We start from the raw sequence: 11,926 nt of genomic DNA, 5'->3' as shown, positions 1-11,926 counted from the left end.
AATCTACCAGAGAAACACGGGCTAGCAGCGGGGCAAACTTTTCGACCAGAAAAACACGTCACACCAAAAGGCCAATCCGCCGGAGACGTTTACATGGGCTGGGATATAGAGAGAGAGTCGGCTAATATTTGCGGTAGAGAGAGAAGGGGGAGGAGGATGCAGACTTACGGAGTTGGAACTCCAAGAGCAAAAACCCTAACATATTTTTTGTTTTTTACACAATTAACCCTTATATATAAACTAATTATAAAATTAGTCATATATTATTAATATTACTAAAAGGTACGGATCGGATCGGATATGTCGGATAATTTTATTTTGATATCCGTATCCGATCCGTATCCGACAAATATTTTGAAATCAATATCCGTATCCGATCCGTGCACTCCGGATATCCGAATTTTCGGTTCGGATACGGATCGAATAACGGATCGGATCGGTTTTTTCGGATATTATGCCCACCCCTAATTTTTATTCAGTCAACCACATTTTATCAATAATTTTTTTTATATAATGTGTATCAATAATATTTTTTTATATATATCTAAAAACATTATGTGCATATATATATATATATATATACCTAAAAACTGTCTACGTGTGTGTGTATATACATGTATTTATTTATTTTTTATACCTGCACAAACTACATACATATAGAATAATGAATATGGATTTAGAAACGGTTCGACCCGGATTATGATAGGCCCAATAGAGGGGCCTCGGCGAACGATTTGTACTGTTGCCTAAATCGTGAGGTGTGCCACGCCAGGTGCATGGCGGGAAGGACCGTACGTGAACACGGGCTGAAGGTGACAAGTTACAAATGGGAAGCTTTCTTTTTATAATCCTCTCCCTCTCTCTCCAGATTTGATTTGAATAAAGAAGACATTTACATTGCGCGTTTCGGCCGATATTTAATTACTCGTATTTTGGGCTCATGGGTCAAATCAAATGATTCATATTTTCATGGGCCCTTTAGCCCAATTGATCGGCCTCGTAATGATCTGTACTATTTGCCTAAAACCTCAGGTGGAATGGCCGTACCTGAATGAATGCCAAGTTCCTTCACCGATTTTCAAACTGAGTTCCAGAATCTCTCTCTTGAAATTGAAGCTGTACTGGTGATCGAGCTTTACCAGAGTCTCTCTCTCGCTCTCGCTCGAAATCGAAATCGAAATCGAAGCGGTACTGGAGATCGAGCTTTTCTTAATCCCCTGGTAAGGAGGTACTGTGTTTTTCGGCCATTCGTTTTATGCTTCCTGGGACAAATGTGGTGAAACCGAGGAAACTTTCTGCAACTCTTACCGTTGTCTAGGTCTTGTTCTCGAAGATGAGACCGGCTTAGGATTTCCATTTGATTTCTGTTGGCCAAATCCGACGCATAAACTTGTTTCTTTCTCTAAATTTCTCCGGAAAATATTATTCCCTCCTTCTGGAAATTATTTGTTCTACGGATTCTAGCATCTGGTTTCCTCTTTTAAGCATCGTTCTTATTAGACTTGCAACTATCTGATATGAATTCGGATTTGCGCCTACTAGATAGCGTATCGTGACAGACTTTGCAATTATCATATATGATTTCGGATTTCCACATATACACGTGCTCATGCATCTGAAGAAAGTGAAACGTGCAAAAAGTACAGCAGACTGAATAACAAACCTGGATAATGTCCATCTTCTCTGCTTCGATTTTCTCTCCTTTTCTCTGGTTGATCTGAATATTCACAAAGAATGTTTCTTTAATGCTTTTCAAAAATGTTTCAGTGTCCTATAGAACTCTGGTCTTGGATTTTGTTTCAACGGTTTGGTTACTGAATTCAGAGCCGTTACTTCCTCCAGGAAATTCCTGCTAGAAATGGCTTGTTTGCGTGCTGTCTCGAGGAGGACAAATCTTTTGCCTAGACAGTTTTGGATGCTCGAACGGCCAGTTCTTCATGTTAACAAAGATGATACCAGAACTGATTATTTGAATTCCAGCCCTTTGACTTGTGGACTGCATAGTCAAGCTCGTAGGCATGATTGTTCGTTGGAAGAGAGGAAACACATGTCTTTTGCCCGAACATTGGGATCTGGCTTCTTACTCTGTAGGCACATGTCTTCGAAACCAGAAGAATGTTCGAACAAGATCGATTGGAATTCCACAGTTGTTGAGGAACTTGTCCCAGAAGAATCTTTGGAAGCAGTAATCTCTCAAGTCTCCTCTGTAAAAGAGGTGGCAATCGCTGCTGCAGATTCTTCTCTTCCTGTTGCTGCCATCCAGCACTTTATTGATAGTGTTCATGCATTTACCGGCTTCAATTGGTATCAATTTATTTTTTTGTTCATCTTGCTTCTTGCTTATATATACTTTGTTATGGCTTCTAAAACATTTATGCTGTTGTGTAGGTGTTTATCGATAGTTCTCTCGACTTTTCTTGTTGGAGGATTATATATCCCAGCCCATGTAAAACGGTTGAATGCCGGTCCAGATTTGCTGTTAGTTTCTTATGCTTTTTCTTGACCTGCCAATTGTTATCGAATTCCTTTGCAGCAGCATTTTAGCTCCTTTTTATTCATCTTGCAATAATTGCCTGTTCACAAGTCGTTCTTCTTACTTTTTCAGAATACTTTTCAACATGCAGTGAAAATGATCCAGGTTTGTTATTCGTCTTCCCATCTTTGAGCTTCCATGAATGTACATCCACATTCCAGGCCACTTCGACTCCTAGTTTGAAAGGACCAACCCAATTCGTATCCCCATCTAGTGGGGTGTTGGGGAAGGAAATATAATAGGCCGCTTTATCCCTACATTTTATGTAGAGTGACGGATTCAAATCCACATTTTAAATATCTTGGGTCAATCCTTCAAAAGGATGGAGGTTGCGACGAAGATGTTAGTCATAGAATAAAAGCGGGTTGGATGAAATGGAGACAAGCCACGGGGGTTCTTTGTGACCGTAAGGTTCCCCTACGGTTGAAAGGAAAATTCTACCGTACCGCCATAAGACCCGCACTATTGTATGGTAGTGAATGTTGGGCGGCGAAAGGGCAACATATGTCTGCAATGAGTGTGGCCGAGATGAGGATGTTGAGATGGATTTGCGGACACACAAGATTGGATAAAATTAGAAATGAGATTATTAGAAAGAAAATAGGAGTAATAGGTATCGAAGAGAAGATAAGAGAAGGGCGTTTAAGATGGTTTGGTCATGTACAACGTAGGCCGATTGATGCACCGGTTAGAAAAGTGGAGAGTATAGGTATAGGGGTGAGAAAGAAAGGACGAGGAAGACCTAGGCTTACTTGGGAGCGGGTCATTAAAAACGATTTGAAAATGTTGCAGATTCCGAAAGAGTTAACCCGAGATCGAAATGAGTGGAGAAGAAGGATTCATGCGGCCGACCCCAAATGAACTTGGGAATAAGACCATGTTGTTGTTGTTGTTGTTGACGGATTCAAATCCACGACCTCAAACCCCAGTGTAAATGGTTTTACCGCTGAGCCAAATCGGCCCTTCACTTAGTCTCCTAGTTTTGCTGAAAAGAAATTCGAAAAGGTCCATTGGCTGTAAATATTTCAAAATGGTGAAAAACACGTGATATATCTCATGCTTTTCTAATCAAGTGGTTATTTGCAGACAGATCTAGTGAAGTTTAAAAGAGAATGGCTATTGATCTTTGACGAGTGAGCTCTCTTTGACCATATGATAAAAGTCATTACATGAACAAAAGACCGCCTCTCAAATTGCTATAGTAATCTGTTTTTTTTTTCTGCTTCTTCGGCGGACTGCTGCAGCTTGAAACCTGGTCTTTCTCTACTGATTGCAACTGCTGCGGACTGGTTCATCTACATCAGCACTTTCCTTGCAGTAAAATTACGAAACTCGCTGCTTTGAATCTTTTGGCCATCTGTACTAACCCAAAAAAACTCTGAACAGATACGGAACATGGCTCAGAAGATGCCATCCTTCGAAAGCGGTGGAATCCTCTGGTTCACTGATCTTACAACTCCAGACAGCTTTTACGTCTTGCCTGCTGTGTTGGGAGTCACTTTCTGGTTTACAACGATGGTAGGTGTTTATGATTTTGCAAACCAAATACAGTGTATGTTCAATTAACTTGACTTTTCCATTTTGATAGTCCGACGACTCCTACCAAAGGCAGCAGAAACCAGGATTTGAAGCCTTTAGCCTTCTTTGTTGGATCTTTACTACTGTTGCATTTCAAGCTATATTCAGTATTGAATCGGTAAAGCTTGAGTTTTGAGGAGCGTAGCTTCTATTTCTTTGTCCAGCATTCTTGATATCATAGCCATTCATGTGCGTCTCAATCTGTTGTAACTTTTGCAGGCAGTGTTCTGTTTCATGATCTCATCTAATATAATTGGGTATGGATTAGATATGGGTAAGTGGATTTCCCTACGAACTTAATGATATCTTTCATATGCGTCTCCTTTCATTTCTTGTTTTGTCAAGTGTGTGAGAAGAAATGGTGGATACGTCTCTTGAATTCATACCCCTTGTTTCCCTCATTGTCAAATACAGCGACAAAATCACCAAAGGTGAGGAAGTTGCTCAAGATTAGAAATCTCCCAGACGGTTCTCCTGATGGAGTTACGCTCTCCGAGGTGTTAGAGATATCCCAGAGGATCCAAAGTGCCAGTAAAGCCCCGAATGCCACAAAGAAGGAGCTGTTAAAGAACGCGGAGAGGATCCAAAGTCCCAAGAAAATCCGGAATGCCGCAAAGAAGAAGGGCAAGAACAAGAAGAGGTGAAAACTCAGAGAGTTGTACCTGAACTGAAACTGTTTTAGTCTGTCTTCACTTCATCTTCTTGGTAGGTTCCTCCTCTGTTCTTAGCCATGAAATAAGCCTTTTAGCCTTTTTTCTAGTTCCATCTTTTTGGTCGGCTCCTCTTCCTAATTTAACCGTCAAATCAGCCTGTTGGTCTTTTTCTTCTTGATATTTCAGGTTTATAGTTTTATTCAACGATATTGTTTACATACTATATCTAAGTCAAAATTGTTTATTTAATTTTGTTACTATCATATACAACCAGATTGAGTTTTTTTAAAACATTTTTGTATACTGTCATTCAAATTTTGGTTTATAAATTTTTAAACCGAAAATAATTTAAATAAACAAAGCCGAATAAAAAGAAACTAATCATTAATCCACCCCTAAAGATATTTTGATTTACATTTATAACTCTTTCACTCTCCCGTTGTAAATAAATACATTTATATTTTCTGATCCGTTTCTGCGGTTATTCACTTAGTCGTATTCGGGTTATGGGCTCAAATGAATCAGATTATGATAGGCCCAATAGAGCGGCCTCGGCGAACGATTTGTACGGTTGCCTAAATCGTGAGGTGTGTCACGCCATGGGGATGGCGGAAAGGACCGTACGTGAAAACACAGTCCTTATGAATCATTCATCAACACTCTGTTTTGTGCTCTCTGTTCCACGATCTCTCTTGACAGTGAAGCTTTTCTTAATCCTCAGCTGAAGAGGTGAGTTTTTTTTTTTGCGATTCGTTTTGTGCTTCCTGTTTGTTTGCTGGGAAAAAGTAGGTGAAACCCAGAAAACTTTCTGCAACTCGCACTGTCGTCTAGGTCTTGTGCTCGAAGGGGAGAGCAGCTTAGGGTTTCCATTTGATTTGCTTTGGCCAAATCTGAGCTGGAACTTGTTTCTTTCTCTGGATTTCTCGGGAAAATATTATTTCCCTCTTCTGGAAGATATTTGTTTTTCGTCTGGTTTCCTGTGCAAATATTCGCAACTCCTTGATAGCGTTTCTCTACAGATGTACAACCATCACATATGGTTTTGTATTTTTCACGTATGCATATGCTCGTTTATTTAAGGATCGTGAAACGTAAAAAGTGCAACGGACTGAATAACAAACCTGGAGATTTTCCATCTTCTCTTCTTCAATTTTCTCGCTTTTTCTCGGCTTGATCTGAAAATTCACAAAGGTGAAGAGACTCTGTTGTGCTTTTTATGTTTTTCTTGTTTCTACATTACCTTTCCGAATTCCGATGCATCCATTGTTATTGCTTCTTTACTTCTTTGTAGGGGTTGGCGTTTCGGTTCAGTAACCGAACCGTATCAAACCGAAAATTTCGTTATTTTTTTCAAACCATACCATTCAAAATTCCCGAACGGAATGATTTCTATAGAACCAAATTTCCCGAAACCGAACCGAACCGAATCAAACTTTATAAAATTTCCAAAAAACCGAAATTTTCTTAAGAAAATCTAAATTTTTTAACAAAAACCGAAACCGAACCATACCAGGACCAAAACCGAACCGAACCGAATAATATACTATACTAATTTGATACAAATTTTAGAATACCAAATAAACCGTTTCCGAATTGAACCGCTAAAATTCCGATCCGAATCCCGAAACGTCCACCCCTACTTCTTTGCCTCTAGCTGGAACTCGAACTCGAAATGTTTCAGTGCCCTACACAATTCTGGATCTTTGTAGCATTGGATTGTTGATTCGTCATTTTCCACTGTTTGGTATCTGAATTCAGTGTCATTTCTGCATCCAGGAAATCGCTACTAGAAATGGCTTGTTTGCACAGTATCTCGAGGAGGAGGACAAATCTTTTGCCTAGACAGTTTTGGATGCCCGAACGGCCAGTTCTTCGTGTTAACAATGATTATACCAGAACTTATTGTCTGAATTCCAGTCCTTTGGCTTGTGGAATGCATAGTCAAGCTCGTAGGCTTGATCTTTTGTTGGAAGAGAGGAAACATATGTCTTTTGCCCGACCATTGGGATCTGGCTTCTTACTCTGTAGGCACATGTCTTCGAAACCGGGAGAATGTTCGGACAAGATCGATTATCTTTCCACAGTTGTTGAGGAACTTGTCCCAGAAGAATCTTTGGAAGCAGTAATCCCTCAAGTCTCCTCTGTGAAAGAGGTGGCAATCGCTGCTGCAGATTCTTCTCTTCCTGTTGCTGCCATCCAGCACTTTATTGATAGTGTTCATGCATTTACCGGCTTCAATTGGTATCGGTTTATTTTTTGTTCATCCTGCTTCTTGCTCATGTAAACTTATTGTTGGCTTCTAAAACATTTACACTGTTGCGTAGGTGCGCATCGATAGTTATCTCGACTTTTCTTGTTGGAGGACTATATATCCCAACCCGTGTAATACTTTGGAAGAACATTCCACATATAGTTGTTAGTTTCCTTGCTTTTTTCTTCACCTGCCAATTATTATCAAATTCCTTTGCAGCATTTTAGTTTCTTTACTTGCGTCTTGCAATAATTGCCTGTTCATAAGTCGTTCTTCTTGTTCATCCAGAATATATGTCAACGTGTGCGGAAAATGGCCGAGGTTTGTTATTCTTCCTACCATATTTGAGCTTCCATGCATGTACATCCACATTCCAGGCCCCTTAGACTTTTAGTTTTCCAGAAAAGAAAATCACAAAGGTTCATACTACCTTTGCTGACATCTTGGTCGTAAATATTTGAATATTTCACGAATTGTGAGAATCACGTGATATATCCCATGCTTATCTAATCGTTTCCAGACAGATGGATTGGTGACTGGAGAAAAAGAATGGGAGGCAATTTTTGAAGAGTGAGCTCTGTTTGACCGTATGATAAAAGTATTACATGAATGGAAAGACTGCCTCTCAAATGGGTATGCTAAGTTGTTCTTTTGCATCTTTGGCGGTCTTCAGGTTTGAACCTTTTCTATCTTCGCTACTGATTGCAAGTCTTGCGGAGGGGTTCATCTACGTCAGCACTTTCCTTGCGGTAAAAATACGAAACTCACTGCTTTGCATCTTTTGGCAATCTGTATTAACCCAAAAAACTATGTACAGATACACAACATGGCTCAGAAGATGCCGTCCTTCCAAAGTGGTGGAATCCTCTGGTTCACTGATCTTACAACTCCTGACAGATTTTACATCTTGCCTGTTGTGACGGGGCTCACTTTCTGGTTTACAGGGAGAGTAGGTGTTTATGATTACGCAAGCCAAATGCAACGTTTATTCATTTTAACTTGTGTTTTCCGTTTTGATAGCCCCTCAGTAGGCAGCATAATCCAGTAGGTGGAACCAGGATACTGCTTTGGGTGATCTTTACTAGTGTTGCATTTCAAGCTATATTCAGTTTTGAATCGGTAAAGCTTGATTTTGGAGAATTGGAGCTTCTATCTCTTGGTCCAACATGCTTGATAACACAATCATTCTTGTGCATCTCAATCTGTTGTAACTTTTGCAGGCCTTGTACTGTTTCATGATCCCATCTAGAGTATTTTTGTATGGAGCAAGTCTTGGTAAGTGGTTTTTCTCTGCGAACATAATGATATGTTTATACACATCTTCCTTCCTTTCTTGTTTTGTTAAACATTTGAGAACAAGTGGTGGTTTCGTCTCTTATATTCATACACCTTTGTTCCCTCATTATCAATTCCAGCGATATTAAGATCTCCTAATGCGAGGAAGTTGCTTGGTCTCCCAGACTGCTACTCATCAATCTTGGCTTCCAAATACAATACCTTCACTAAAGCAATGCTCTCCGGCCTGTTAAAGATTCTGCAGAGGCTCCAAAGTCGCAAGGAACAACAGTACGCCACAAAGAAGAAGGACAACAAGTGAAAAACTCAGAGAGTTGTGCCTGAAACTGTTTTAGATTGTCTTGCTGACAAAAGATGGTTCACTTAATCTTCTTTGTAGTAGCCTCCAAATTTAACCATAAACCAGCCGTTTAGTCTTTTTCTTCTTGATATTTCAGGTTTGTAGTGTATGGAACAGTACTGTTCTGATGTTGTTGGAGAAAAACAACGTATCCTATCTAATGAAATTTACTAAGGGCTGGAGTGATATTCTCGATTCTCTGAGTTGTTTTTATTAAGGCATTGGAAAGCTTTCTTTCCAAGTTTACTTGAAATCGACACTCTCGGTTCTTCAAAACCTAGAGTGCATCTAGGCATGTCTTTAACCCAATATATACAGATAAAATGGAGAGAAATGATTATACACATTTCAGCATCTCTTACTTAAACCTGGTAATGAGAGGATGCTAAGTTTCATCCACAGGTTCAAACTCAGGATCGGCTGGTTTCTGAGGCACGAGGGGTAGCATCTTGGGATATCTGGAGAAGCTTGCTGAATTTGCTCGCAGATTTCGTATGGCGTTGGAAGCAAACTTCGAAACGTAAATGGTGGCGCCCAATTTGAGTTTTGGGTTTCCTGAATCAGTCTGGAGAGTGCTTTGTAGTTTGATCTCTTCTGCTGCGAGTAAAGCCTTTGAAAGCTTCCTTCCACAATGTCTCTTCCATGCTACTTGAATGAAACATGCTGCCCATGTCTGCCATTGCACCGAATAATACCTGTAAGAACAGAAAACCTGAGTTTGGATCTTTTTTTTGCAGTTTCATTTAGTTGTAATGTATAAATATCTGGATTGCTTTAATTTCGACGTTTCTTTGCCTGAACATGTGACGAAGTTGTTTGCTATGGATGCGACGGTACTGAGTAGCAACAAACTTGAGATCATCGGCTGACAGAACAAAGCCTTCTACTTCGGTTATAGCCTGTACTGTTGTGGTCGAGGTGGGAAGGTTAGAAGAAGAATGAGGATCCAGAGCCCATGTAAAGAGATCTCCGCAGAAATCGCCGGCCTTGAGGGGAATCGCATTGTAGAAACCAGTTCTTCCGCCACTAGTCGTTGAACTTATCAGATTGCCTCTCATTATGAACAGCATATCCTCAACTGGGTCACCCTCACGTGTAATGTAGCTGTTCTCAGTGTAAAGCTTCGTCTTCAAACGGTCACACAATGCGTCTAGTATCCTCTCATCCATGGCCTGGAACCAAGGAACCTGAAGATTCAAACAGTTGGTGAATTTTGTCACATCTGGTACGTGTGAGAAGTGGAAGAGATTCAGAGTGAGTTCTTCAATTCATACACTCTTTAGTAAGTTGAGGCAAAGATGGCTTTTAATGTCCCGTCTGAGATCTTTTGGAAGGCTGCGAAGGAGAGATTCTTCCTCGACTCCTCGGGTTTCTTGCCATCTGTACTGCTCATATCTTCTGATGCGTTTCCTCATCTCTTCCGGTAGCATACGGTGAGACATCCATTGTTCTGCATCCATCCTTCTCACCCTCATTTCCTCTACTCTTACTGTAGTTGATTGTAGATATTTCTGTGATCATATATTGTGATTTCCGTAAGCAGGTTCTCGCTAATATCGATCTGTGTGATGAGGAGGGAGCATTACCTGCATATTGCCGATCAACAGAGCGAACAAGACTAATCCAGAAACGCAGATGATAATGGCAAAGATAACCTCCCCAACAAAATCGCTTGTGTTCAGGTTTTGCCCAACTGCACTGTACATGTGAAGAAGATATGTCTTTTAAGTTACCCTTAAGTACCCTTTACAAAGAATATTGCAGCTACGTGATCAGGACAGGAGACAGTCATACAGACCTGAGATTTCGGAGGCCCCACCAAAAGCAGTACAAGAACTTCTTGGGGAAGTCCATTGTCTCCACCACCCCAGACTGCAATGCATCGGTGAATATCCCAAAGTTGAAGACGGTCGGGTCTGTGATTTGACCAGGGTCGATTAATGGGCAAGTCGAGTTTAGAAATCGCCTGTTGTTTTCGCCACTTTTTTCACAGTACAGATTCGCGTGAATGCATTCAGGTATCTTCTCACAAGCTTCACGCCAACATCTGTCTTTCCTTTCTATCGAAATCAAGTACCAGAAGGCTCCAAACACCTGTCCATCAAGTTTTTTTTCAACTGTCATCTGTTTCGTGTTAATGGCACAACATAAGGGGACAGTGATCGAGAGCACAGACTCACATGACTAGCCAGTGTGTAGAGGAAGAGGTTTAGAGCAGCTCCAGCCCACGCTGTCTCCGTTACCATACCTGAATTTCTAGTAACCTCTTTGAAAAGGGGAAGGATACGAGTGATTCTCGGTGCATATTGGCAAAATATTACCCATTTCAGAAGCTCCTTCGTCACCAATGAGGCAGGCCGTTTCATCTTTGGAATGATAGCCAGAACCACTACCTGCAAGAAACAAGTTTCAGAGCTTTCTTCTTATGTTGATTCCCAAAACTATCAGATGATGTCGAGGAGTAAGAGAAAAACATACCTGTGGAAGAGGCAGAATTGCAAGAATGTCCACCACAAAGTATGAGAAGAGGTATCTTTTGGCTATGGCCTTTGGATCATCGATGAGCTCGCCTCTTCCGAAAACTCTTGAAGAAGGAGGGACAAACCCAGTTCTAAACTGAAACACGATGTGGATGACGTAAAACGCGTCGATCACTGTCCGGAGGACAGAGGCTATTATCTGCAGCCTCTTGTCCAGATTGAGACAGAAGTTGTCCCGGTCCACAACCGGAATATAGAAGAACAATGGATCGAATGCCAGAGCGATGACACACAGAAGCAGGAAAACCTTATTCCAGTTCTGAAGAAACGAGTCTCGTGGATTCAGAACTGTCATCCTGGTTCCGACCCTCTCCTTCTTGGCGGAATGGTCGTTCCCGGTGTGAAAACGGAACGATGTTTTGAATGCCCGTATGTTCTTAGAACCCTTCTCGAGGCCCTTTCTAACATTATTGAGAGCTGCTGTTAGAGATGGCCTGGTTTTGGTCGGGAATTCATCCAACCTGGAACGGAAGACATCACTACTCGTACGGCTTAGGACAGAGAAGTGAGCGTTTAACTAAATGAAGCTGAGGAGAATAACTTTTTTTTCGAACCTTACGAATTTGTTTCTATGGTGTTTCATGTCATAAGTTTCTTCTCGTACTCTGTTTTTTCCACAGGGCGGCATCATCATCTACAGAGAGGCTCAAACCTGCGAAAAAAATGATCTGATCAGTGTCTTGGAATGTTCCAGGTGGTGATCAATTCCTGCTTTGTAGCATTGGATTGTTGATT

The 11,926-nt window shown here is 40.9% G+C and overlaps 3 protein-coding genes across 8 annotated transcripts in view; 2 read left to right on the top strand and 1 right to left on the bottom strand.

Annotated features, from left to right (window-relative positions):
* Nucleotides 1-1,064: 1,064 nt before the first annotated feature.
* On the top strand, nt 1,065-4,968 carry LOC104817349 (mitochondrial inner membrane protein OXA1-like). 4 transcript variants are annotated; one of them, XM_010546512.1, is made up of 10 exons: nt 1,065-1,220; nt 1,843-2,304; nt 2,389-2,478; nt 2,606-2,638; nt 3,620-3,666; nt 3,778-3,850; nt 3,920-4,051; nt 4,122-4,229; nt 4,331-4,385; nt 4,526-4,968. In XM_010546512.1, exons 4-10 carry the CDS (start codon nt 2,630-2,632, stop codon nt 4,753-4,755), a joined length of 654 nt encoding a protein of 217 aa, XP_010544814.1. In that variant the 5' UTR covers nt 1,065-1,220; nt 1,843-2,304; nt 2,389-2,478; nt 2,606-2,629; the 3' UTR covers nt 4,756-4,968. The 4 variants fall into 4 exon arrangements, 2 of the variants coding, with proteins under 2 accessions (XP_010544814.1, XP_010544815.1); XM_010546513.1 differs by having other exon boundaries at nt 1,065-1,228; XR_002024416.1 differs by lacking the exons at nt 3,920-4,051; nt 4,122-4,229; nt 4,331-4,385; nt 4,526-4,968 and having other exon boundaries at nt 2,606-3,666; nt 3,778-3,830.
* A 384-nt stretch (nt 4,969-5,352) lies between these two features.
* LOC104817347 (mitochondrial inner membrane protein OXA1-like) lies at nt 5,353-8,846 on the top strand. Of its 2 annotated transcripts, none has more exons than XM_010546509.2 (10): nt 5,353-5,493; nt 6,541-7,005; nt 7,089-7,179; nt 7,304-7,336; nt 7,536-7,585; nt 7,689-7,764; nt 7,833-7,964; nt 8,036-8,134; nt 8,236-8,290; nt 8,476-8,844. In XM_010546509.2, the coding sequence occupies exons 2-10, from the start codon at nt 6,557-6,559 to the stop codon at nt 8,610-8,612; spliced, it is 1,122 nt and encodes a 373-aa protein (XP_010544811.1). In that variant the 5' UTR covers nt 5,353-5,493; nt 6,541-6,556; the 3' UTR covers nt 8,613-8,844. The 2 variants fall into 2 exon arrangements, with proteins under 2 accessions (XP_010544811.1, XP_010544810.1); XM_010546508.2 differs by having other exon boundaries at nt 5,354-5,493; nt 8,431-8,846.
* The window catches only part of LOC104817348 (probable cyclic nucleotide-gated ion channel 3), a 3,956-nt gene continuing 864 nt past the window's right edge, over nt 8,835-11,926 (bottom strand). Inside the window, exons 2-9 of one of the 2 annotated variants that reach the window (XM_010546510.2) lie at nt 11,746-11,843; nt 11,130-11,670; nt 10,832-11,044; nt 10,450-10,745; nt 10,238-10,349; nt 9,926-10,162; nt 9,447-9,838; nt 8,835-9,346 (exon numbers count right to left, since the gene is read on the bottom strand). In XM_010546510.2, the coding sequence (XP_010544812.1) occupies nt 9,037-9,346; nt 9,447-9,838; nt 9,926-10,162; nt 10,238-10,349; nt 10,450-10,745; nt 10,832-11,044; nt 11,130-11,670; nt 11,746-11,825 (2,181 nt within the window). In that variant the 5' untranslated portion in view covers nt 11,826-11,843 and the 3' untranslated portion in view covers nt 8,835-9,036. The remainder of the gene's footprint in view (nt 9,347-9,446; nt 9,839-9,925; nt 10,163-10,237; nt 10,350-10,449; nt 10,746-10,831; nt 11,045-11,129; nt 11,671-11,745; nt 11,844-11,926) is intronic. The other variant, XM_010546511.2, reaches the window with a different exon arrangement.

Source organism: Tarenaya hassleriana, unplaced genomic scaffold, assembly GCF_000463585.1.
Source record: "Tarenaya hassleriana unplaced genomic scaffold, ASM46358v1 Cleome27, whole genome shotgun sequence".
In the NCBI taxonomy this organism is placed as follows: Eukaryota; Viridiplantae; Streptophyta; class Magnoliopsida; order Brassicales; family Cleomaceae; genus Tarenaya; species Tarenaya hassleriana.
This window is presented reverse-complemented; position numbering and strand designations above follow the sequence as displayed.